Below are 23365 nucleotides of genomic sequence, written 5' to 3' on the forward strand. Positions count from 1 at the left end.
ACATCCTAAGCAGCAGGTACTTTTTTACACAATTTATATGGAATTAACTTCTTTTTAAGATGCAGAGGAAGAATGTTTCTATTTAAAACATGTACTTTTGTCTTAAGCTATTGATCTATTACTAATGGGACTCAATGTCACTCACAAATCATTACTTTATGCTAAACTGGAGTGCATCACAATGTTATTTTACTAACATGTCTCCAGTGCGCTGTAGATCTTCCACTTCCCATTTATAAGAAAATTTACATGAAACCTTTTATCTCAGTAAGTTACGTATTGCTAGCCACGAAGTACTGAAACAGGTTTTTGTGTATCTGCGTTTCATTTCTATTTGGGAGAAAGTAAAATTATTTTTTCAATATCTCATCAGTAACCTCTGCTTATCCACTTCTCACTACAGATTAGAAGAAATCCTGGCACAGCCAAGGTTATCGCAAGTGTGCTATATACTGGAAAATGATTTTCATTGATACCTTGGTTTTGTATAAATTATGTATGTGCAGTACTTGAACCATATACGATTGCATAAAACTGAATGAAAATGAGTTATCTCGAGGAGGTGCCCACTGGAGCATTGAAAACATGAGACCACCTCTGGAGCCCTCTCCTAAAGTGCCTTCCCTGCAGTTTTCCTGGGCCAGTCTTGTCCATGCAGGTGGCAATCATGCTACAGCAAGCTTCAGCAGGTTTAGGTCTAAATCATAAGTCTGTCATTAACCCTTTTTATTCTTGCAGAACAGACTTCCCCATCAGTTAATATTCAGATGAGTTTGTGCTTCATAACTTGACAGTTCTGAATTAAATTAGTATGATCTACCTGTTTTATAGCTGTAACTAGTACAGAGACACACCTCATCCTTGTTCTGACAGCTTTCACAGAACATCTTAGCCTGAAAATATTGAGTAGATGAGGACTTAAGGTAAGAACAGTGTCTTCTTAGGCTTCTCTGTACTCAGTAGAGAAACAACCCTCACTCAGAAGCTTTCCATACAGCAGTATCTGAAACTTTGACTCCGACCCTCCCCTTAACCCTATTGATAGGGAATATAATAAAAAAATGAGAATACTACATGAAAATTTCCCAGAGAGTAGCTACTTATCTGTTAATAAAGATAGTAGGAATCCTTTGGTCAAAAACCATCAAGCTTGTTGTGATTTTAATCAAGATTTCAAGAGTGAATATTAGTTTTTCTTCCAAAGTAACCGCAATACACTCTTCATAACTGTTGCAGGTTTGAAATGTTGCACATAGTGTGTTAAGAGATTCTCCTTTTAAAAATAACAGTAAACCAAAGAAAGTGAAGTAACTTTTAATTCCCTTTTTAAATGTGCATTTGAATTTAATACAATCTGTAAGGCACTCCCATAAGTAAAAAAAAATTAAACATTATTTTCCAAATAAGGACAATTACAAGGCAGTGGTATGCACATAAAATATAAACTTATCTGTAACTGATAAACAATGAAACATGAATGTCCAGGATTTGGAGGCATTGCAAGGAAATGTCATTTCTGTATCATGACACTGCTCAGAGTAAATATTGGCACTGTAAATGGTTTCTCATTGGGGTTAGGAACTTTCATTCTCTTCATATCCCAGTAAAAAATAAACTCTTTAATAAATAAATATATAAAATAAATATATGCTATCTGGAGATGTATAAATAGGTCCACTCTGAAGAAAACTTCCAGTTTTGACTACTATGTATTGACAACTAGTGTCCATCACTAAAGTGGAGCCTGTAAAACTTCACACACAGTTCTCAGGATTTATTACTATTTTACAGTCCATTTCTTTCCATTTCTCCCAGCCATTGTCCCATCCATATGATGTAGATGGCTCCTTGCTAATCTACAGGCCATAGGTAATCCAGACAGAATTGCCAAGAGTTGGTTATGTTTTAAGAAGTCCCACATCCCCCCTGGCGACTGGGCTACCAAACTACTCAGCAAGTCTTGAGGAGGCTGGTCCACGCTCAGCTTCAAGGCTTTGTCTCCTAAATCCAGTGGTTAGAAAACAGAGGCTTGCCTTTCACCAAGTAGGTTCTTCACATCCAGCATCCTAGACCTCTGCAGGTTCCTCATGCTGAAATTGCCACGAAAGCATGGGCAACAGATCCAGTTTGCTTTTGTGCCAAAGCTGCCTCTTTCCTCAGCTGTATCCTAACACATCTTTGTACAGTTCTGGAACTCTTTCAGGATCCACAGGCCGGGGCAAGAAATGTGTGAATTTCTGGTGTCTTTTGGACCTTGCCCCATCTCTGGGAGTTCCGTCTTTATTAAGTGCTACAAAGTACCTCCGCCCTGAATCCCCATGTTTATACACATTGGATGAGTAAGTGTTGTACCAGTTTTCTTCAAATTGTTCCCTGAAGATGCACTCAGAAGTTAGTGTCTCCTACAGAAAGAAAGAAAAAAGAAAAATAAGTTAAGCTGTCACTAGACATTTGAAGACATCAAAAAAAATTAAAAAAAACCAAAATGCTTTAGGCTTTGTGTAGCCTTACTGCTCATTTAAATGTCATCAAACCAAACCCAAGTAGAGTATGTAGATCTGACAATTTGGAAACTTGGTCCTGCACACCTACAATTTTGCATTTAAAAATAATTAGCTAACATTTACTTTAAGAAAACATTACTTATTTATGATTTGTTTAAAACTCATCAGACTTACAGGAATTATATCACGTAGAGTTTTGTCTTGGGGTATCTATTGTTCTAGAAATGAGATTTGGTAGAAACTCAACATAACAGAGCAGGAGGGTTTTTACATATTTCTTTGTGGTGTGCACCACTGCTCACATTTTAAACTGGAATGACTACAACCAAAGGAAGTGGAGAACCAGAATATTTTATCTGAAAATGTTTTAAAATTTGAAAGAAGAGTAGGACTAGTATACCCTCATAATTTTCTAAAAATCAATTATGTTTTGTTGAAGTACCCAAGGCTACACTGTGTACTTCAAAAGTACATTACACACTTCACACAAGAAAAGATGTTAGCATTTTGAAAGCTGAGATGAACTTCTCAAGGGGGGTGCATTGTGTTAGGAAGCAACCCAAAACCTAAAGATATATGAGCTGCTATGAAAGTGGTACTTACAGAGCCATAGAGTTCTCCCTTCTCATTCATTCCGAGGTAAAGGCCACTGTCCACGCCTCTAATACTGACCAGTCCCACTGCCACACTGATGAATTCAAGGATACCTGGAAAAAAAATTGCTTTAATTAATTTTGTATCCATTAAACACATAGCATACAAAAACTCAGCTGAAAACAAGTAGAAAATGCACATATAGCAAATGTGGCCTAGTTTCTTTGAAATCTCAAATACTATGTGAAAATGTACACAACGTTCGCAGGAAATAAGTCTGAGAAGCCTCATCCAGGAACATGAATCCTACATAATTTAAGAAACGTTTTTAAAACGTTGAATATGAAAGGATTTTATTCTGCACTGAGACTAAAGCCATTACTACCATGCTGTTGAAGTCTGTACACTATTTGCTAAACTGCCTAGTCAAATATTGGAAGATCAATTTCAATTACCTGAAAATATACTTTACTACTTCTACAGAGTTATCTTAAAAAAACACATCCATTATTAGGTCATTTGAATGGAAATCAAAGTACAGATGGGAATTTTATATAACAGAATCTACCCACAGAAAAAGAAAAGCATTTGCCAGACATCTTATCTAGCATATGGACCCATACCTCTTGACAAAACTTGCTGTCTTTAGTGAAGGCTTTTAAAGTACATAAAATATGCTGCTTTTTTGCTACTGTTTGGATTATAACATTATTTATATTACTTATGCCCAAAAATGTAATATATATTAATAAAGCATTACAGACATGAGGTACTATTTGAGGCCTGGATTTGGCGAAGGTAAGACAACATACTTAACTAATTGATATGCACAGATTACAGCACATCCAAAACATTAAAGAAAGGGAATGTGTGAACTGCTTTTTGGAAGTTGTTAACAGTGTAAATAAAGACTCAAAAAAGAAGTGCCAGAATCATATTTAAAATACTGCTGTTCAGCAGCAAAACCACAAAATGTTTTGAAAAACACTGAATCTAATGTAAGTAGTTTCAAATAGCGCAGCTGATTATGACTTTTTGTCTGTTTATTATTTATGATTTCAGGACAATTTTCACAGGCAGATGGACTATCTGGACTATAAAATAATTTAAAATGTCTTCAATTTTAATTGAGCTTTGGCAGGTTTCTTAGTAGTGTTAACCAACAGCAAAGAAATTCTTTAAAAGAGTAAGCATTAAAAACTCTATCACACATAAATCATCCTAGTTTTCCAGTTCATAAAGCACAAAGTCCCATAAAAGATTTGGAGTAATTTTGTCTTTCTGATATCATTTTCAAAGCCACCCTTTTCCGAAAGCATAATAAGCAGGTGATACAACCCACAAAGAAACCACATCAGACAAACCTGCCAAGAATAGTGGTAGAATAAAGGTAGTACAATTCTAAAAAGCACAGTGAGTGTTAGATCTATGGCTAACTTGATTTTCCTTTTAAAGCAAAGATTTATTTAATGTTTACACGCTGTAGGAAATCTTCCTTCTGAGAAGAACTGTCTGTTTGACTACTGCTCTTCTACTTCTTAAAACATCCGTGTGTTATAAAAGCAATTAAGAGCCATTCCAGCAGATTGTTTTGACTACGGGGAAGATGATAGGAAGCTCTTTAATCACCTTTTTACGACTGCTAAATCAATACACACCAAAACTCATATGTGGTTGACAACAGCAGGTTTGTTCGGATGTCCAGCTTCCACAACTACTTCTTAGTATTTACTCTCATATCACAGGAAATGTTTGTTTTGGGATTGTCTTCAATTCCTTTGGGTTCATTGCCAGAGAAAGCTGGCTGGGAAGCATTTTAAGTACTTGATCAAAAAGGCATTTTAGGCTCCTCTGCTTCAGCTTTATGCCTTGTGAAGCAAAGCAGTCTAAGGCAGCCCAAGGATCAGCATGCCCTAGTCTGTGACCTATACTGTTTCACAGTGACCCAAGAAGCTCCGATACCAACAGTGAATATACAAAAAGGATCAGTCTTACTCTCGACCATTCCCACTTAGCCCAGCGGTGTATGCATGTGCTTATAGACCCCCAGCACAGGCCGAGCAATGCCTATCTCCTGACTCACCTGGGATGCACAGCCTTCCCTCACTACCCTGCCCTGGGACAGACCCCATGGTCAAACGCCGGAGGGTGAAGCCTTTCTGTTTCTGAGGACTCATCCGCCTGCCTCAGCATCGCCAACATCACATCACATCTCCCTCCCAGGGGCACGACTGCTCCCGCGCAGGTACACACAGAGGCACTTACACACACCCCCCCACACCCGCACACGCACCCGCGGGGCCGTGCTTAGCCGCCTACCGAAAAGGCTGTGGTCCTGGCGGGTGCCGCGCACGCTGCCGTCGGGCAGGATCTGCAGGTGGAAGCCGGTGCGGCAGTACAGCTGCCGCCGCCGCAGGATGCCCTGCAAGTGCGCCAGGTCCGCCGCTGCCGCCGCCGCCGCAGCCGGGGCGCGGCGGTCCCCCCGCTCCGCCGGGGAGTGGCGGTCCCCGAGCAGCGCCGGGCGCTCCCCGGCGGGCGGCAGCAAGAAGTGGGCACCCACCGGCTGCCCCAGGCCGTCCAGGCCGCCCAGGAAGCCGCCCACCTCGGCCAGCGGAGCCATGCGGGCGCGGGGCGTAGCGGGCTAGGGCGCGGCGGCGGAGAGCGGCTGCCGGCCTCTCCCGGTGGGCATGTGGGGGTGCGCGGCGGAGCCCCAAGCATGGGGAGCCGGCAGGGCCGAGCGGAACGGAGCCGAGCGGAGCCGAGCCGTGCTGATCCGAGCCGGTGTGAGCCAGGCGGCGAGCTGCTGCTCATCAGCTTCGCGCGTGTGTATATATATACGGCGGTCCCCTGACATATGCTAATGAAGCCGCTGCGGGGAGGCCGCGTTTGAAATTGTAAACCGGCTCCCCCTCTGCTCGCACCTTCCTCTGATCTGCGGTGACGGCGGGGAGGGGGCTCCGGGCGCGCCCCCCGCGCGCTGCCGGGCGCGCACACGCGCGGCGGGGGCGGGGGCGCGGGCGCGGCCCCTGCGCGGAGCGGAGCGGGCAGCGGGGGACGGGCGGGAGCTGCCGGAGCATTACGTGGACAGGTGCAAGGAGAGGCAGGAGGGAAGAAGGAGAAAGGGCGTTACCTGAGGGTTAGACCTGCCCAGACACACATGAAAGAAAAAACCCGAAGATCTGACAGTTTTACTCCCTGTTTCTAAAACGCTAATAAAATGTACATGCATTACGCTTCCCTTTTATCGCTTCAACTACAAGGAGGGGAATTTCTAAAGAAATTGGCATAGGCAGGGAGGTGCTTTCCCCTCTGCAAATTCTCCCTCGCTTTTAATTTATCATCAACGTGACACTAAACTGGTCTATAGTATTTGGGTATTGACAGGAGGTCTTAAAAACATAAACGGGCAGCCCCATCGTTTGGGATAAATATTTTCAAAACTTGCAGAGAAGAAAGAAAGATTGAGAGGTGGCTCGTCTAATCCATCTTCTTTGGAGTTTTTCATTGGGCCTGTAGCCAAGGTCTGTGAGCATCATAAATTAGCAATATCAACTACTGAAAGATCCCTGTTGTAGTTTTACTATGTTTTGAATCAGTTTGGGACTTTTTTGCCCTGTTCCAGATAAGCATATGCTTTTTTTCATTCCCGAGTAGAACGGTTCACACAGGAAAATATATTTTGGTGGAAAACATTTTCACCAATGGTAAAACAAGGCTACGTTAAATCTAAGAGCTTGACTTTTGCCATCTTTCCTGCTTTTTCTGTAAAGTCTAATGAATTCTAGAGCTTAAATGGCATGACCTATCTTAGCATCTAAGATATGCAGTTCTTTGCCAATGTTAAAACATGGTATTAGAGTATAAAATGTAAAGATCTTTCATAGTTAATTCTTTCAAAAGTTCAAGAGAATCACTCAGTGGTTTAAGGTTTCATTTAAACAAAAACTTGCAGAGAATCATGAGAGATTAGTTCTCCCGTCTTGCTTCATGGTCTTTTCAGTCACAGTCTAAATCTGAGAGATCAAATGGATTTGACTGCTTACCTTTATTTGCTACAGAGAGTATAGGGCTAATTAATTGGCAGGTGCTTTAAAGCAGGTAATGTGACACCTTTTCATCATTGCAGTCCTAAGTACTGCCCCTGTGTGCACCTGAATTATAAAAAGGCTGCTTTAAAGCAAGTGATTTACTGTGGAGGGATTTAAAACTGAAAAAATTAATGCTAAATACAATGATCAGATAAATCACCTCAGAAGAGAGCACAGGCAGACCTGTTCTGAAGGCAGTTACAGATAGATGTTGTATTATTTTACCTTTCAGATAACAGGAGCCTGTCATGTGGTGGGACCCAAAAATCCACCATAATCGAGATTTCAAAGCACATCTGTGTAAACATTATCACATCAGTGTAAAACATCAACCAATGAGCTTTCTCTTTGAAGCAAATCTACTTAATTGTAGTGCTAAATCAAAGAAATAGATCAAAGTTGAATAATCTATATGGCACCTATTTCTCAAATAGCCTGTTCACTGATTACTCAAATACACCAAAAACGTTTGAAACAAACATCAAGTATTTTTATTGACATGACTGGCATGTCAAGATCAAACTGTTCATCATAGCTGTTAAGTTGCAGGACATCCACCAGGATGGTACAGTTAAGTGGAGGAGGCATATTGTTCTTAGCCTAATGATGCTCTCATACAGATACTGTTCCTGGGTCCAAGCAGTACCCTTGAGTTCTACAACAGTAGAGGGGTCTACGGTTCAGATAACGTCACTGTCTCCAGTAGAGAAGGGTTGGGGTTATTTTGAAGAAAAAAAAGTCTTCAGTCACTACACACTGAAAGACCCTTATGGCTAAATCTTTCCTGTTATATAATGGAAACATTTAAAGTAGAGTGGAATACATAACACCAATCTTTTCTGAGTGGAGTCTTTAATGTCTGGGAACTAAACCGGTTATGCTGTTTTATAAAGTACCAGAAAAGAAACAAAAAGATAAGATTTTGTGTGTGTGTGTGTTTGCGCTAGTCATGTGACAGGAAAAGATAACGCTAAAGATTTTTTTTTTTGCACCTTCTGAAACTATACCATGGGAAGTTAAATAATTTTGAAGAGTTTTTGTACAAGAGTACATAATTCAACTTAAAGTATACAGTACAATCTAATCGACTCCACGTATACTTCCTAGAGACGGCACTTTCAGTGTCATTGAACAAATATATATGTGGTTAAGCTCTTATTTCCATTGCAAGTAGTTAGGATTTCCATAGACAATACAATTACTGTGTATTTCCTAAGAATAGCGTGTTGTCATAAGCAAAACCTAGCGGCTACCAAGGGAGTGGAGAATGTAATGGACTGAGATCTTTCATAGATAGTCTGTATATATATGGAGAGACAGATTGGTCTACATATCTATAAAACTCCTGTTAGCTATAAAACTTCAGGTCCTACTATTTATAGCACCTGTGTTAATTTTAGAACTCCCTCACAACGGTTCTGTGCCAGCCATAAATTTTTTATGATAAAATATTGAAGAGGGAGGGTTCATGAATATATGAGAAAGCAAACATTTGCTGGAACAAAAGCCACAGAGTATCACACAAAGGGACATGTCCAGCTGGAGATCTCTATGTATCATGGCCAGTTTCAGATTCTTCCTAGATTTGGAGACAAAAATATGGTTCTTGGCTTTCAGGAAGGTGAGCAGAACATGCATAAGTTACAATGAGTGCCTTTCTAAGCATTTCAAGTCTGAGTGTAAGGGTGTATCCTTGTGCAGAATTCACTAGGAAGAACAGAACTTTTCCAACGCTCTATGTACGAATTAAGCCATAATCTGATGATGTAAAGCCTTTAAAATGCAATGCATGCAGATTTTAAAAACACTGAAAGCTCCCTCTTCTGAACAGGTACAGTAGCAGGTATGTATGTGTGTATACATACATGTATATTCATGTTTAACTATTCAAGAAAACTCAGATGAGGAAAAAGCAATGACGAATTTTTTTTTTCCCTGTGGGAAGGAAGTTTTACATTTCTTACACCTTCATGCTTTATTTCTTTAATTGAAGCCAGAAATTCATAGGGTTTTTTAAGATACATGATTTTACTGCCCATGTTTTTGTGGACACACATGAATAAACTCCTATATATGCAGAATGGAACAGAGAAGCTACTGCAATGAGCACACATTTACATGGCTACATCCAGTGAAAAAAAGACTGTTTCCATATATCAATATTCAAATGCCTCATTTGGCAGCTTTTTTATTAATCCTGTAAGTGAATAATTGGATTAAAGCAACCTTAATTTATTTAAATTACATGCTTTCTGAATCTGTGCATACAAGATGTTCAGACAGCTTATGTTTTTAGACTTGCTGCACAAATAAATTTTGCTCTTGTTCCTAAGCAAACACCTCACCAGGGAAGTTCTGCCTAAAATTACCTGTGTGTAATTAGTTGCACATGTGAATTGGATTTTTGAAGTGAAAGAAATTTTAGCCTAAATGTGTTATTGAAAACTCAGTAAAATGTGGCTAACTACTTTCAGGGAAACAGTGTATAGAGGGAGTAGTCATGGTTCATGACTACAGTTCAGGTGACTGATGAGCTCTTAACAGGTTTAATTTGGGACACCACACCGACCAAAAGTGGTTTCTCTTCCAGTCAAACCAAAAAGGTAGAGTATTTTAAAAAGGTAATTGTATTGGTGAATGACATCTCCTAATGAGGTAGCTAGGACAGATAAGATCCAAGAGCCACATTCTACAGAATTTTCTAGACTGGATTCTTAGTCATGTACTTGCAAAAAAAGTACTCATGTTTCAGTCATGCTAAGCATCAGAAACTATTATTGCCTTAATTCCTAAATGCTGGTCTCCATATTGGCCTTTAGTAATTTAGTACAGAGATGAAACTCAAGACTTGCATACAAGGATTTTTGCCTGGGAGTCATGCATATAAAGTATTTATAAAATAAAGCAGTAGATTATTTAAAAAAAAAAAAAGCACCCAAAGATCGTTTTTGACAGTTGGGAATAATGAAGTCAAGGGAATGACTTGATGAATTAATCGGCATACAATATTCTTAAATTTTGAAAAAAATGCAGTAAATGTATCATTCGGCCCAGATACCTGCCTTTCCAGCCATAGCTCTGAGTTAACTCAACCTTGGCCATGCTTGCAGTTGCGTGATCTGACAGACTGCCAGTTGACAAACATGGCCACACTTACTACTTGACACATATCATAACCACTGAATGAAAATGCATGAGAGTGTCTTAAAAGGTACCAAGTTATCATTTGTGCATTTTCCTAAGTCTTGCTCATAATAATATAAAAAGTCATCAGAGATTTGGTGAGGGGGGGAAGGGGGGGAAAGAATAAGTGGCTGAAACTTGGGGAAAATGTACTTATTTGAAGAAGAAAAAGACTGAAACTGTACCACTGCAAAAAAAGATTCATTAGGTGGGCTGTGTCTTGAAACGTTTGTGTGCAGTTTATAAAGTTTCAAGGTAATACAGGTGGTGATGCAGGCTGTAGCACGGAATAATGCCCTAGCATGAAATGCCTGCATGCCTAACATGCAATTTATTGCCCATCCGCATTAAGTAGAGACAAAAGACCACGCTCATCTTTCACAACTGGTCTTTATAACTAGTTCTTGGTAGTGCTAAGGAAGCTACCTGTCACCAAGAGCATTTATCAGAGGACAGGCTGCTGACATGGCAAGGACGCATCGCGGCATCGTGCGGCACGCTCCCCCGCGAGCAAGGCCCCGGAGCACCGCGGCGAGGCTCTGGGGCACGATGCTGAACAGGCGAAAGCGGCACCCACCGTGCGCGCACAAGCGCAGCGAGGCGCACTCACAGCTCTGCCCCGGGCCAGGCGGTTCCCACGCATCACCCTGCCCGGGCGCTTAGGGCTCGAACCGCGCGGATCCAGGTCCGTGCCGGTCCCTCGTGCTGGGGCCGGCGACGTCCTATCTCCGCTAGCTCGGCCGCGTCCCGCCGCTGGCAGGGCCTGCCGCCCCGCCTGCCGCCCCGCCTGTCCCGGGAGCCGGGCGCGCGGACCGGCGCTCGCGGGCGGCCCGGCGGCGGCGCGGGGCGGGGCGCGGACTGCAGGGCCCGCTCGGTTCCCCACCCCCTTCCCCGCTTCTCGCGAGGCTTCTGCCGGCACCGGGGGCTCGGTGCGGCGGGCGCTGGGGCGGAGCGGGGCTATGGCCGCCCTGCGCTCCCTGCTGCGCTGGCGCCGCCGCCTGGGGCCCGCGTCCGGCGCTCCGCCGGCCCGGCGGCTGTGGGGCGGCGGCGGGGCCGGGGCGGCGGGGCCGCGGCGGTGGCGGCGGGAGCTGGGCTGGGCGGCGGCGGGGGCGGCTCTCGCCGGGTTCGCGGGGTACCGGCTGTCCGAGCGGCGGCGGGAGCCCTCCCGGGAGCCGGCGGCCGCCGAGCCGGGCGGGGCCCGGGCGCTGCTCCCCATCCCCGTGGCGGCCGCTGCCAAGGAGACGGTGACGGTAGGTGTGTGCGCGGGGAGCCCGCTCTGCCGGGGGCGGCTCTCCGGGAGGGCGCTCCCCGGGCTGTGTCGCAGAGGTGACCCTGCGTGGGGCAGCCCCGGGCCGGGAGGCGAGGCAGGGCCCCCGCAGGAGCTGTCACCGTCGGGACAGACGGGCTGTCACCGCGGCGCGGCCGCGGGCACGGGCGCGCCTTGGCTGCGCCTCGCAGCGTGAATCCCGCGTTTCGCCTCCGGTGCTGTCCTAGCCGAATCTTTCCTTAATGGGAAACGCTGGTTTGCAACTGGAACAGCTCCTGGCAGCGCAAACCATGAGTTTCGGTTTGTACTTACGACAATTACCTTTCTAATATAAAATTTCTTGTAGAATGAAAGGTTGACACTCAACTTAGTAAGAAGTGACAACATTGTGACAAATAGCGGTTCAGTCGGACTAATTCAGGAAAAACACAGGTTGAATAACCAGGGGTAACAGCAAACAGTTGATGTTAACCTGGAAAATGAAGATTCCCCAGATAAGGATGAACTCCTTCACCGCAGCCTATGTAACATATGGTAATCATAAGGTTGGGTTTCTTTTTTCATTTAAAAATGTCAAGAGCTGTGATTAGGTGCTTTGTCAGAGTGGCATCTACTAAGACTGCAAGTCAGTGGTGCAAATGGCCTGCTTTCTCTCTACAGAGTTTATTCTATACTGTTTTTGAGAACATCTACGTTTTTTCAAAGGAGGCCTTGTGCCTAAGTATGAATGTTGTTCGGCTTTTTCCCCTGCATCCTTAGCTGAAAGGCAGATTCTGTTTGCAGCACCCTTTATGAAGGGAAGTTGAAGCTGATATTTTTGATTATTCATGGTCTTGTGTCTGGAGTGTGTTACTGTAGCACAGAGGACCTACGACAAACTGTTTCAGTTTTTCATAGTGTTTTGGTTTCACAGAACTATACTTTGTTCTATGTGGCCAGTCTTTAATGGTCAGTTTTCAAATATTGGTGCTTTCAAAATTCAACGAATTAGCTTGGATCTATGGTTGTGAATTTTCACACACATCATTATAATAGCACTGAGGTTGAAAATTAAGAACTAAGTTTATATTTTAATTATTGTAAAATTAAAGAAAAATTCTAAAATGTAATGCCTATGTATACCTGTTTTTGAAGACAAACACTGTCTTGAAGCACCTTGTTTCTGTATGGAAAAGGGCTCTAATTAATTTGTTTTTCTGTTGGCATAGCGGAAAGTTTGAAAGATTACCTTGAAAAATGTCCACCCAGATTTCGTGGGCTAAATCTGGACTGACATCTGAGAATACTACTTTCATGGTGCAGGTTTTTATTTTTGAATGATTGATCTAATTGATTTACAATTGCATGTTTCAATTAAAGCCCCTTAAAAATGAGGATCAAATAGCTGTGGAAATTTTGGTCTGAGGTAGTGGGTTCCTGTGCATTTTTTATTATTGACTCTTACTCCACAGAGTGCCTTGTGGGGTAAGACCATAGTTTGAAAGCAAATCTAGACAGGGAGCTACCATGAGTAGTTTGACCATGAGCTCTATCTGTGATCCATTTATAATTGCCCTTCAGACCTGTGATGAGCACCAGCTCTTTCACTACAGATTTCTATAACATTTCCAGAGATGGAAAAAAGGATGCAAATATTGTGTTCAAATTGCATTGAATGGTATTCATGGTATTCTACAATGGTATTGTATTGTAACATCCTTTGTTAGAAGGCTGAATTAGTGCTGCCTGAGTGGCAGTAACTTTTTTAATTCCTGATTTTGAGTGCTGAGATTTCAACTTTAATAGTGTGTAACAGTTTAAAAAGTCTGATAACTCTGAAAGTAGAAAATTCTGTCATAATAATTCATAAAGGTGTCGGTCTCACGAGGATTAAGATTTAAACTCTTGGATCTACTGCAGAGTGTGTTTAGAGTAATCATTGGAGAATTATAACCTGCACATTCTGTATAGATGAGTTTAATGGAACTGTGATGGATGTTTTGCCAGGATATTTTTACAGCTTTATCAGATACTGACCAACAAAGAATGATTAGACTAAAGTATCATGGAATCCTCTCCAGCTGCTTTTGGGTGTTTCTTTATTTGTGATGCATAAAGTCTGGCACTGTTTTCTGGGGTTTTCTAGGTTTTTCCTTACCCCACTTTCCCATTTCCCTAGTTCCCCATTTCATTTCCAATCTCAGGCTGCTTTTCATTCCACCAAAGCAAATCATACAACAGCTTTTCTTTTTCCTCCCTTCATCCAAGCCACACTCTTCTACTTCATCCTAATATTTTCATTTGCATTTTTCTTCCTTAACCATTCTAGCAGCATGCTTTTCCCAAATGTCATTTACTTAGATCATTAGAAGCAGGAAGTGGTGTCTCTGCTGTCAGTCTACAGCAGCTGGTAGAACCAATTACACTGAATGTTTTTTTGCATCACCCCTGGGGGACAGAATAACCACTAAAAAAGACCCCAGTACTGACAGTACAAGGACCAATCCTTGCAAAACCTGAAATCCTTTCCTTTAAGACATAGCCATAATATCTGGGTTTGTATAAACACAGACTTGACAGAGAGTCTTAAAATTTTTCTAAATGTTCTGGGAAGGAAATCTATCTCCTCACATAGATTTTGTGTTAATTAAAAAAAAATCAATTCTGAAACATTCATTGACAATGCATAACTTCATTTTTAAAGGCTAACACATAGAGAGCTTATAACTGAAAACAGTATCACAGTGTAAAGTATTCAGATATTCAGGGTAGTTATGGCTGTCTCACCTCTAGCATTGTGGTTATCCTTGGCCAGCAGGCACCACACAGTACCACACAGCCACTACCTCATCTTCTAGCAGTGGGATGGGAAAGAGATTTGGAAGTGTAAAAGTGAGAAAACTTGTGGGTTGAGTTAGAGACAGTTCAACAAGCAGAGTAAAGGTCACGCAGCCAAGGAAAGCAAGCCATGCAAATAAAGCAAAACAAGGAATTGATTCACTGCTTCCTGTGGGCAGGTGTTCAGCCATCCCCAGGCAAACAGGGCTCCATTCCATGTAAAGGAGACTAGGGAAGACAAATGCACTGAATGTGTGTGTCCATTTCCTCTGTCTTCCGTAAAGCTTTTTTACTCTGCACAATTATTGTATGGCATGCAATCTCCCTTTGGTAAGTTGGGGTCAGCTGTCCCAGCTGTGTCCCCTCCCAGCTTCTTGTGCACCTTCAGATGGCTCCGTGGTGGGACATCATGAGAAGCAGGATGAGCCATGACACTGTGCCAGCACTGCTCAACAACAGCTGAAATATCTCTCTTTTAGCAACTACTGGTCACCAATCCAAAACGTAGCACCTGTACTGACTGCTGTAAAGGAAGTTAACTATCCCAGCCAAAATCAGTACAATACCTGGTATTGAATTCCCATATGTCTTTTTTACTTCTTCAGAGGAATTTTTGTAAAAGTGTAATGAGCGAAATGGCCTTCTTGTTTCATCCAGGCAGCTCCAGTGGACAGCAGAATCGTTTCTTGATAGTCCTAAACACTAAAAAACAGGGGTTAACCTAGTTTACATTTTGACTCTTAAAGAACAACTTTCTTTTCTGGCAGGCCGCCTGCTTCCAGATAATGTTCATATGGCCTATGAAAGTATTTTGAGAGTTGTGCTAGTCCCAGTTAGTATCCCTACAGCTTACTTTTCTTCAGATTCTGTCACTGAGTTGAAATGATGCTTGGCAGTGGCGACAGAATATTTAAGTGTATAAAGATATCATACATATCTTGATAGTTGGTAGCTTTGTCCTACTACTGTCTTCTAGGATTTATGAGCCAGGAAATTTTAAAAGGGATTTAGATTTCAGGACTAATAGTGATAATTACACAGATGTTGATGGGACACCTTTTTAACCTGTTCAGAAATAAGACACATAATTTGAGACTAACTGGAAAAAAATGTATTTGAGACTTGTAAAGAAACAATATGTCAAAATGGTCTGCATATCAGTCTCCGTGTTCTATGAAATTGTTGCAGTATGAAACCTGATCAGCAACAGATTTGTGAGTTTATGTACAGATGAGTAAGAAAATGCTGTTTGCCAAAAGACAAGTATGCTCTGAAATGTGTCACCAGTATGGGGTCTGTGCTGTGGCAGGCTATTTGATCAGACAAAGATCGTGGCATCAGTGAAAAAGTATACTTGCTTGAACAAGCATAACACTTGAGGTGTTCTGGTGGAAAGTAAGATTTATTGCAGAAGCAGTGTGAAGCTAAGCTCGCTACCAGGATTACCTTTTCCCAGATGCTTTCTGAGAATAACTCTGGACCTGAGGTCTTTATATATGATTATTTGGTGTGAAATCTTGGACACTATAATAAACTGGCAGTTTTAATTCCAGAGGTGCTGCCACAGAACATTTCAGAACCAAAGTAAAATTTGCACACAGAGCTGCGCTTTTTATGTCTGAAGGTTCCAGTGAAGACTGGGAGGGCTTTGCTAGCAGGCAGCTCCTTTAATATTTAGGAGATGGTTATGAAGAACAAGAATATGTTTGAAAGAACTGTTATTTTGACAGAGTGACAGAGTTCCTCAGAGGAGTTAATATTTATCTTCTAGTTCCTTACTTCCAGAAGTTCAGTGTCATCAGTAAAACTTACTAAAATGGTCTTGGAAATACCAATGATGATCTTTGTACTCCTAAGAGACCTTTTGTGTAATCATGTTGTCATTATGTAAAGTGAACTCCAGGCCTCTATTTATTTTTGGGGGATATTCTCTGTGAATCACTTCCTTCAGAGGTGATTTCAGAATTTAAAGAGGAGTGGGGAGAGGCACACAGAGACCACATACTTCATCACATTTCTTGAAGGCACGTTAATTTCCAGGAGAAAGAAGCTGTGTACCTCAGGTGTTTCCAAAGGGTTTTTTCATAGTCTCTCAGCAGTACTTTTAAACCCCCACTTTGTGAAAATACTCAAAGGGTCAAGTGTTTTCACAGCAGCACATTTCTAAGTGCATTATGTCATGTGTTTCCATCTCTGTGAAATGAAGAACAAGGCTTTACCTCCAAAAAGTAAGGGATGCTCCGCTGGGGAGGAGGCTCTCCTGTCTGCTGAAAGAGAATGCTGTTCCAAAAGATGCAGAAGCATCACTTTTCCAAAAGCCATTTGCAGCAAATGCTATTTCATAAGTATTGTGCATTTCATGCCATAGGGCAAGTGCCAAATGTATGAAGATGGTTTGCTCTTTGGCTGATCACATCTGAAGCTCCTTACCAGCATAATCCTGGGAAGGATACTGCTTGCCAGCTGTAGCGAGAGCCATGCTGAAGGACGAGGAAGGTTTACCTTTTGTCCTTAATTCTGTGGTCCTCATAATGTTGAAAAAAGGATGGTGCATGTTTTGGATGGACAGATCCAGCTACTAGTGTGTTTTGGTGTTGTGTGCAGTGAGGTGTGTGAACATATGGAGCTGGATATATTGACTAAGGCTTCTTGAAGAACTGTTGTAGATGAAGTGGGTCCCCTGTGAAACTAATGCAAGAACTGATATATTAGTTACATTGTTGCACCAAGGATTTCCTGTAACAGAGTTATATCTGAACTTGGCCCTTTTTACAGCATTTTAGATGCATTCCAGCTTCCTATGCTTGTAAATACTTTAATGTAATAATGTCCTTGACTCAGTGAAGCAGGATCAACTAACAGAATTGTTGGCTGTACTACGTCTTAGTAGTCTGCTAGAAATAAAACTTCAGTAAGCATCAAAACAATTTTGTCTACTTTGGGATTTTCCCACACTGGGAACCTGACAGTTAACCTTTTGGCCACCCAGCATGAAAACAGAATTCTGCTACTTTTATCTACATGGGAGCATATTAAATAAGCCTGAAGTCAAATATAAACGAAGGAAGTTAGGAACAGCGTTGCTTTGAAAACCTTTGTATTTTAATAATTTGCACAGATTCTCATTGATGGAAGACAGATTACTTTGCAAACAAAAATTCAAAGAAAGCTACTCACTTGAAATAAATTAAAGATTAAACTACTGTAGCAAACATATTTTTGACTGCAAGCAAATATACCTTTAGTAGTAAATGTTGGCTTCTTTAGCTAAAATAGACTCTCCTTTATCTCAGTTGGAAAAAGAAAGAGAACACTGATTTGACTTGGAATAAAGTTGTGAGATTTTATGTGATACTGCTGGAACTTTTTGCCTCACATTCACACACAGAATATATATTTTTTAAATTATTTGTTATGTAAAACATTTTGCATTTTTTGTGGATATTCTCAGAATCTGGGAATCGGTGTATTATTCTGGGTTTTGACATTGGATTCTCATAGATTACTTCTGCAGAGCTTATAGGCATCAAATTTTTAATTTCCAAAAATCCCTATTCAGGATTCAAAAATCCTAAGTCTTTGAAAAAACTAGATACTTTGTCACAGAATAAAACTGAATTATTACTAATGTTACACAAGACTCACACTTGACAACATTTCTTTTATGTTTTTTAATAAAAATAGTAATGAGGTACTGCTTTTATCTTCTGCATTTTATTCCCAGTGAATTTGGGCCATATCAATGCCATTTTTTTATATTTTCAGGTAGCTCAGTGTCATAACTATTGAAAATTTTAACTATTTCAGTGTCACTGTGGGCTTGTGCCCTTTGTTGGGCCTTGCATTGTATTATGACAATGTAAAATTATTGCAAGGGTTTCACTGGAAGGCCATACAAGTTAATTCATGTTATACCAGATTCTGAAAGGAAATGTTTCTGAGGTAAGACAGCCAGGAAAATGAACATGGGACATGGGACCAGAAGTAGAGATTAGCCTGTACTTCAAGGAAAACTTCAAGGAGATCATGGAGACCTTTGGTGAGAGCACCAGTTTTTCAGGGCACTTTGACTAGTCTCAATTGATAGACATAGTACACAAAAGATGAACCCAAAATGGGAATGGGTTTTGAAAGCTGAATTTGCTTGATAAAATGTTTAGATTTTCTTCACTGATGTTTTTGCTGTGAGTAGAGTGAGAAAATACTGAGGAATGTCACTGTAAAGAGGTTCTGTAAGGAATGCTTTCAAAGTCGATTGACTTAAAAATGTAAATTGTCCATAATAAATAGCTTCATCTAAAGGACCACTGCTTTCTGATACATTGTAGTGGTATTACAACAAGTAGGGCTTCAGGTTCTCCTCTTTAAATAAAATACTTGCAGGAAAGAGTTTCTAGTAAATACACTAAGTCATTGAAACATGTTAATGAGGAAGCATTATCATAATATTTTCATTTGCATAATAAATTTGAAACTTATGAGGCCTTTCCCAGATATTTTAGGCTATTTGTAATATGTTTGTAGCATAGATTGACAACTGCACACGCAATCAAAGAATGATACACTTCCTTCAGAGAAGTCCCATGCCAAATTACTATTTGGTCTTGAATTTAATTTTTACTTACCTTGTCTCAATAAAAAGTGTTTCCCTCTGTTTCCTTTGCCCAAGTGTTGAATCTATTTAATCTATTGTAGAAAAGGCTTTGAAATATCCTTTGTGGGAGAATGAGGTGTGTGTAAACACAGTTCTGTGTTAGGGAACAGCAGGAAAATAGGCCAAGATAATTTCTTCTCTTCAGCTGATTTAAACACCCAAAACAGGTGCTGTGTTCTCTCTGCAGCCCTTCTGCATGAGTATGGCACGGGAGGATGGGGTGAAATGTGGAGCAACAAGGTGCCAGAGTTTGAGGAAGGGCAGAAGGATGATAACCATAAATTGTTTGATTACAACTTAATTTTTTTTGAGAATAGGGAAAAGAGAATATATTGTTTGAGTTCTTATAAGCTTCAAACTTGCCTCTTTTTGTTTGCTTCTTGTATAGTGAAGTTGAAAGGGTGGAAGGTTTGTTCACCATCTAGATTCTTGGTTTCAGCTGTGGACTTTCTCCCTATGTTTCTAATAACATAGCAGATAAATGTACGTGTGCAGGTAAACCAGAGATAAGCAGCTATTCTTAAAATTAAGGTAAAACTGCTATTAGGAGATTTGTGACTTTCTGTGTGATGGAAATGGGCATGTCTGTTTTTTAAAAGAGAATTGTAACGTGATACAAGATCATAGTAATTAATAGGCATGATCGCCCAGGAGGATTGGTAAAGGTGTAGCATTAAAAAAAATCTATGTCCATTTGTTTGTCAGAGAGATGTGCTTTCATGAAAGTTTTTGAAAATACTTGCTGATCACAGAGATATAGTCTGGATAAGATCTTGAAACTTCAAATAGAAATTGGAAACCTAGTGAATCCTGTTCACTCTTTCACCAACAGTACCTTCCCCGAGGTATTCAACATCTACTTTCTGTGTCCTGTTCACAGAATCATAGAATGGTTTGGATGGGACCTTAAAGATCATCTAGTTCCCACCCCCTCCCACCCTTGCCGTGGACAGGGACACCTTCCACTAGACCAGATTTCTCAGAGCCCCACCCAACCTGGCCTGGAACACTTCCAGGGCATCCACAGCTTCTCTGGGCAACCTGTGCCAGAGCCTGACCACCATTCTTTTCTTCACAGTAGGGAATTTCTTCCTGGCATCTAATCTTACTGTACCCTCCTTCAGTTAAAAGCCATTTCCCCTTGTCCCCTCTCTACGTGCCCATGTAAAAACTCCCTCTCCAGCTCTCTTGCAAACCCTTTGTAGATCCCAGTAGGGTGCTCTAAGGTCTCCCTGGAATTCTTCAGGCTGAACAATTCCAACTCTCTCAGGCTTTTCCAGGAGATGTGACTGTTGTGTCCATTGCTGCAGTTAAGATTGCCCAACATGGGCACAAATATGAAATAAATCAATCAAGAGCAATTGGCATCAATAAGATTTTCATGCTTGCCTCACTGCATTATCATTTGCAGATATTGGGGAAAATAGATGATGTTTCATTGTTCTGTGTTGAGATTAATTTCTGAAATGAATGCTTGAAGAAGTGTAAATTGAGGTAATACTTTAGAATGTCCTGGTTTTTAATTAGAATATTTGTTACTTCCCAGTAATTATGGCTTTTATACAGGAGAAAATGTTCTGTGTGATACATAAATTATTAACCATAATAGAAGCAGTAAAGCTCTGACAAGAAATTTGGATAAAAAATAATATATTATTTCCAAAGAAAGTGTTATTTGTCCGTTTCCCAGTTGTGTGCCTGGAGTCTTTTGCGGCCAAACTTTGCTTTTATTTGGACATTTAGTGTATGGACCAGTGATCCAATACATATTAAGCCTTGGTTATGTTTATTTAAATCCATGTTAGATCAATAGCAGAAATAAGTTGTTTTGATTCTTTCAGATAAAACCACAAAGTTCAAAATAAAGTGGTATTTTCACTCCTTGGTGTAAAATAATACTTAAGCTCACAGTTTTCCTTCACTTGAAGGAGGTGGGGCTTGCTGCTGGAACAGGTAGTATTTTCTTTTTTCATGATCTTGTGGCCTAGGTTTTGAAACAAATAACTCTTTTCATGGGGTAGATCCAGGCATCTATCTGGTATTAAAAATAACACCACCAAAAGAAAAGTTCTCAGTCAGACCTGTTCCCTTATGCAGTTTGACACTTGGAAAAGTGAACATAAAGCACCAGAGCAAGGTCATGCAGTATTGGGCCTTTAGGGAGGTACTCCTCTTTATGGGGATAGCCTGTATTCACTTCAGATTACAATGATTTTGTGCCAGAACATGAAATACTGGCTTTGCTACATACTCAGAGGGAAACTAGATTGAAAAATGAGGTAGAAATTAAGGCTTTGCAGACCTGAGTACTAACATGCATAAATTTTAAGCATGTCTTTAAAATTCCATGTTTCCAGCATGTTATTTTATACTTGTAGTAGTATAGAGTCCTTAAGATAATGTTGAAATATGTGTCTGAGAATTTAGCAAATGTTTTTCTGAGCATCTCAAGCAAAAATATTAAGCAGTGGTACCTGAGACAGAATTTCTTGAGAGGAAAGAATCTCAACATGTTCTCTAAATACTGACAGTGATGAAAACTAAAATGAGATTTGAGAGATATATTATCTAGAGATTTCTCTGACTGTGTATGATTGATTATGACTGATAACAATTGATTATACATAGAGTATATAATATGGCCTTGAAGGTGTTTCTTTTCTGAAAATTCACTTTGCAAAAATACTGCTTTATTACTTTTGTTTACAACCTGACTCTATTCACAAGCATATTTGTAATAGTGATGAAATAACATACGTATCAAAAAAAGAGATAGATTATTAAACTTCAAATACAGGGATAATCAGTTGTGTCACTACAAGTTCTATCAAAACAACTGAGTTGTGTACTTCCCATGTGAAGGCATAGTTTAAATGCCATTGGACTGCTGAAGGATCAGTAAGACCAAAATATTCAAACAGTGAGATAGGAGAGAAATATTTTGTCTTGCATGTGAGTATGTTAGAAAAGGATTCAGCTTCATTCTGTCATTTTAAGATGACTTTGTAGGTCTGGCTGTTAGGCTGTTTTTGTCTCCTCACCTTTAATTTGGTAATCATTTGAAAATTATAAAAAACATGAAGTCCTGGTTTAGAGCTGCTTCTCAGGCAGAAGTGCAGAATATTTGTAGAACAGTCTACTGAAAATTAAATTATTGTATCGACCGTTCTCTTAATCTTACTTTCTATGACAGGTTCATCTGTTGAAACAGAACATTTTCACACATGGAGCAATGATTTTGAAAGTACTAGAGACAGTTCAGAAAGAGAAATACACTGTCAATAGTCTTTTGTCCATATAGAAGGCTGGCTGGCTAAAATGAACTAGATAAGGTATTAAGTAGTAAGACTCCCCTATAAAACTTTTTTTTCCCCCCCAAATAGAAGGTATTTGACCTCTTCTAGACTCATTCATCTTTGATGTTTCTCTTCTACAAATATAATTTAATCTCCTAATTACTACTGAGGCCATAACATTTTGTTTGACTGCCGTAGTCTCATCAATGTTTTATTTTTTAAGGATATTGTTTGAAAAGCTGAAGAAAAGTAAGCCCAGATCTTTTACTACTCAGTATGAATGTGTCTTTGCTTCTAATTGCTGAAATCTGTAGTCTATTCTTGGAATGGTTTTGGAAAACCAATTTTTGTTTGTATTTGAAGACAGTTACCTCTTAGTGGACAGATAACTGTCTACAGTAGCTACTGTAGACATTTTCCAACTTATGTTTGGGTTTAGATGCTTCTCTGAAAAAATAAAGTGCATTTGCCTGTTTTCTTAGTTGGTAAAAGAAAACATGATATGAGTTAAATTGTGTGTTCCTTAGTTAAACAAATGGAGAATTAAATGACAGGAATAATGAGCAGGTTGGGAGATTTCATTGATAAAATGCTGCATTCCTATTTTAACATAATGGGAAAAGTGATTGCTCTTCCTTCTAGAAAACAGTTTGGGTTTGTTTTATTCATCTCTGAAAAAATGTTGATACTTTTATTTTCTTCAAGATAATGATTCCACAGAGAAGTTTGCTTCATTATGGCCTAAACAGAGTTTTCAGATAGTAGTTGCATGTTTTCTGTTAAAGGTTTGGCAGTGCAACAGAAAGATGTGAGAATTTAGAACATTTACAGTTTTGTACTACCGAGTTTCCATTTAAATCAGCTGGATGGGAAATATACCAGAAACTCCTGGCACAGACTCTCATGATTTGTGAACTGAATGCTACATTATACTTTTGTATGTAATTATGCTTTTCTCTCCT

At 40.4% G+C, this 23365-nt stretch overlaps 2 protein-coding genes across 2 annotated transcripts in view; one reads left to right on the forward strand and one right to left on the reverse strand.

Moving 5' to 3' along the window:
- Window positions 1–2082: 2082 nt before the first annotated feature.
- Window positions 2083–5952, reverse strand: FGF20 (fibroblast growth factor 20). Its single transcript, XM_062493528.1, is given in 5 exon segments — window positions 2083–2402; window positions 3108–3211; window positions 5418–5733; window positions 5735–5851; window positions 5854–5952. Coding segments are annotated over 5 exon segments (882 nt in total). The 3' UTR covers window positions 2083–2156.
- Window positions 5953–11328: 5376 nt separating this feature from the next.
- Window positions 11329–23365, forward strand: part of MICU3 (mitochondrial calcium uptake family member 3) — a 50023-nt gene continuing 37986 nt past the window's right edge. The window contains exon 1 of the mRNA XM_062493529.1: window positions 11329–11613. Within this exon, the coding sequence (XP_062349513.1) occupies window positions 11329–11613 (285 nt within the window). The remainder of the gene's footprint in view (window positions 11614–23365) is intronic.

The sequence above is a fragment of the Cinclus cinclus genome, chromosome 5, assembly GCF_963662255.1.
Source record: "Cinclus cinclus chromosome 5, bCinCin1.1, whole genome shotgun sequence".
Taxonomy (NCBI): domain Eukaryota; kingdom Metazoa; phylum Chordata; class Aves; order Passeriformes; family Cinclidae; genus Cinclus; species Cinclus cinclus.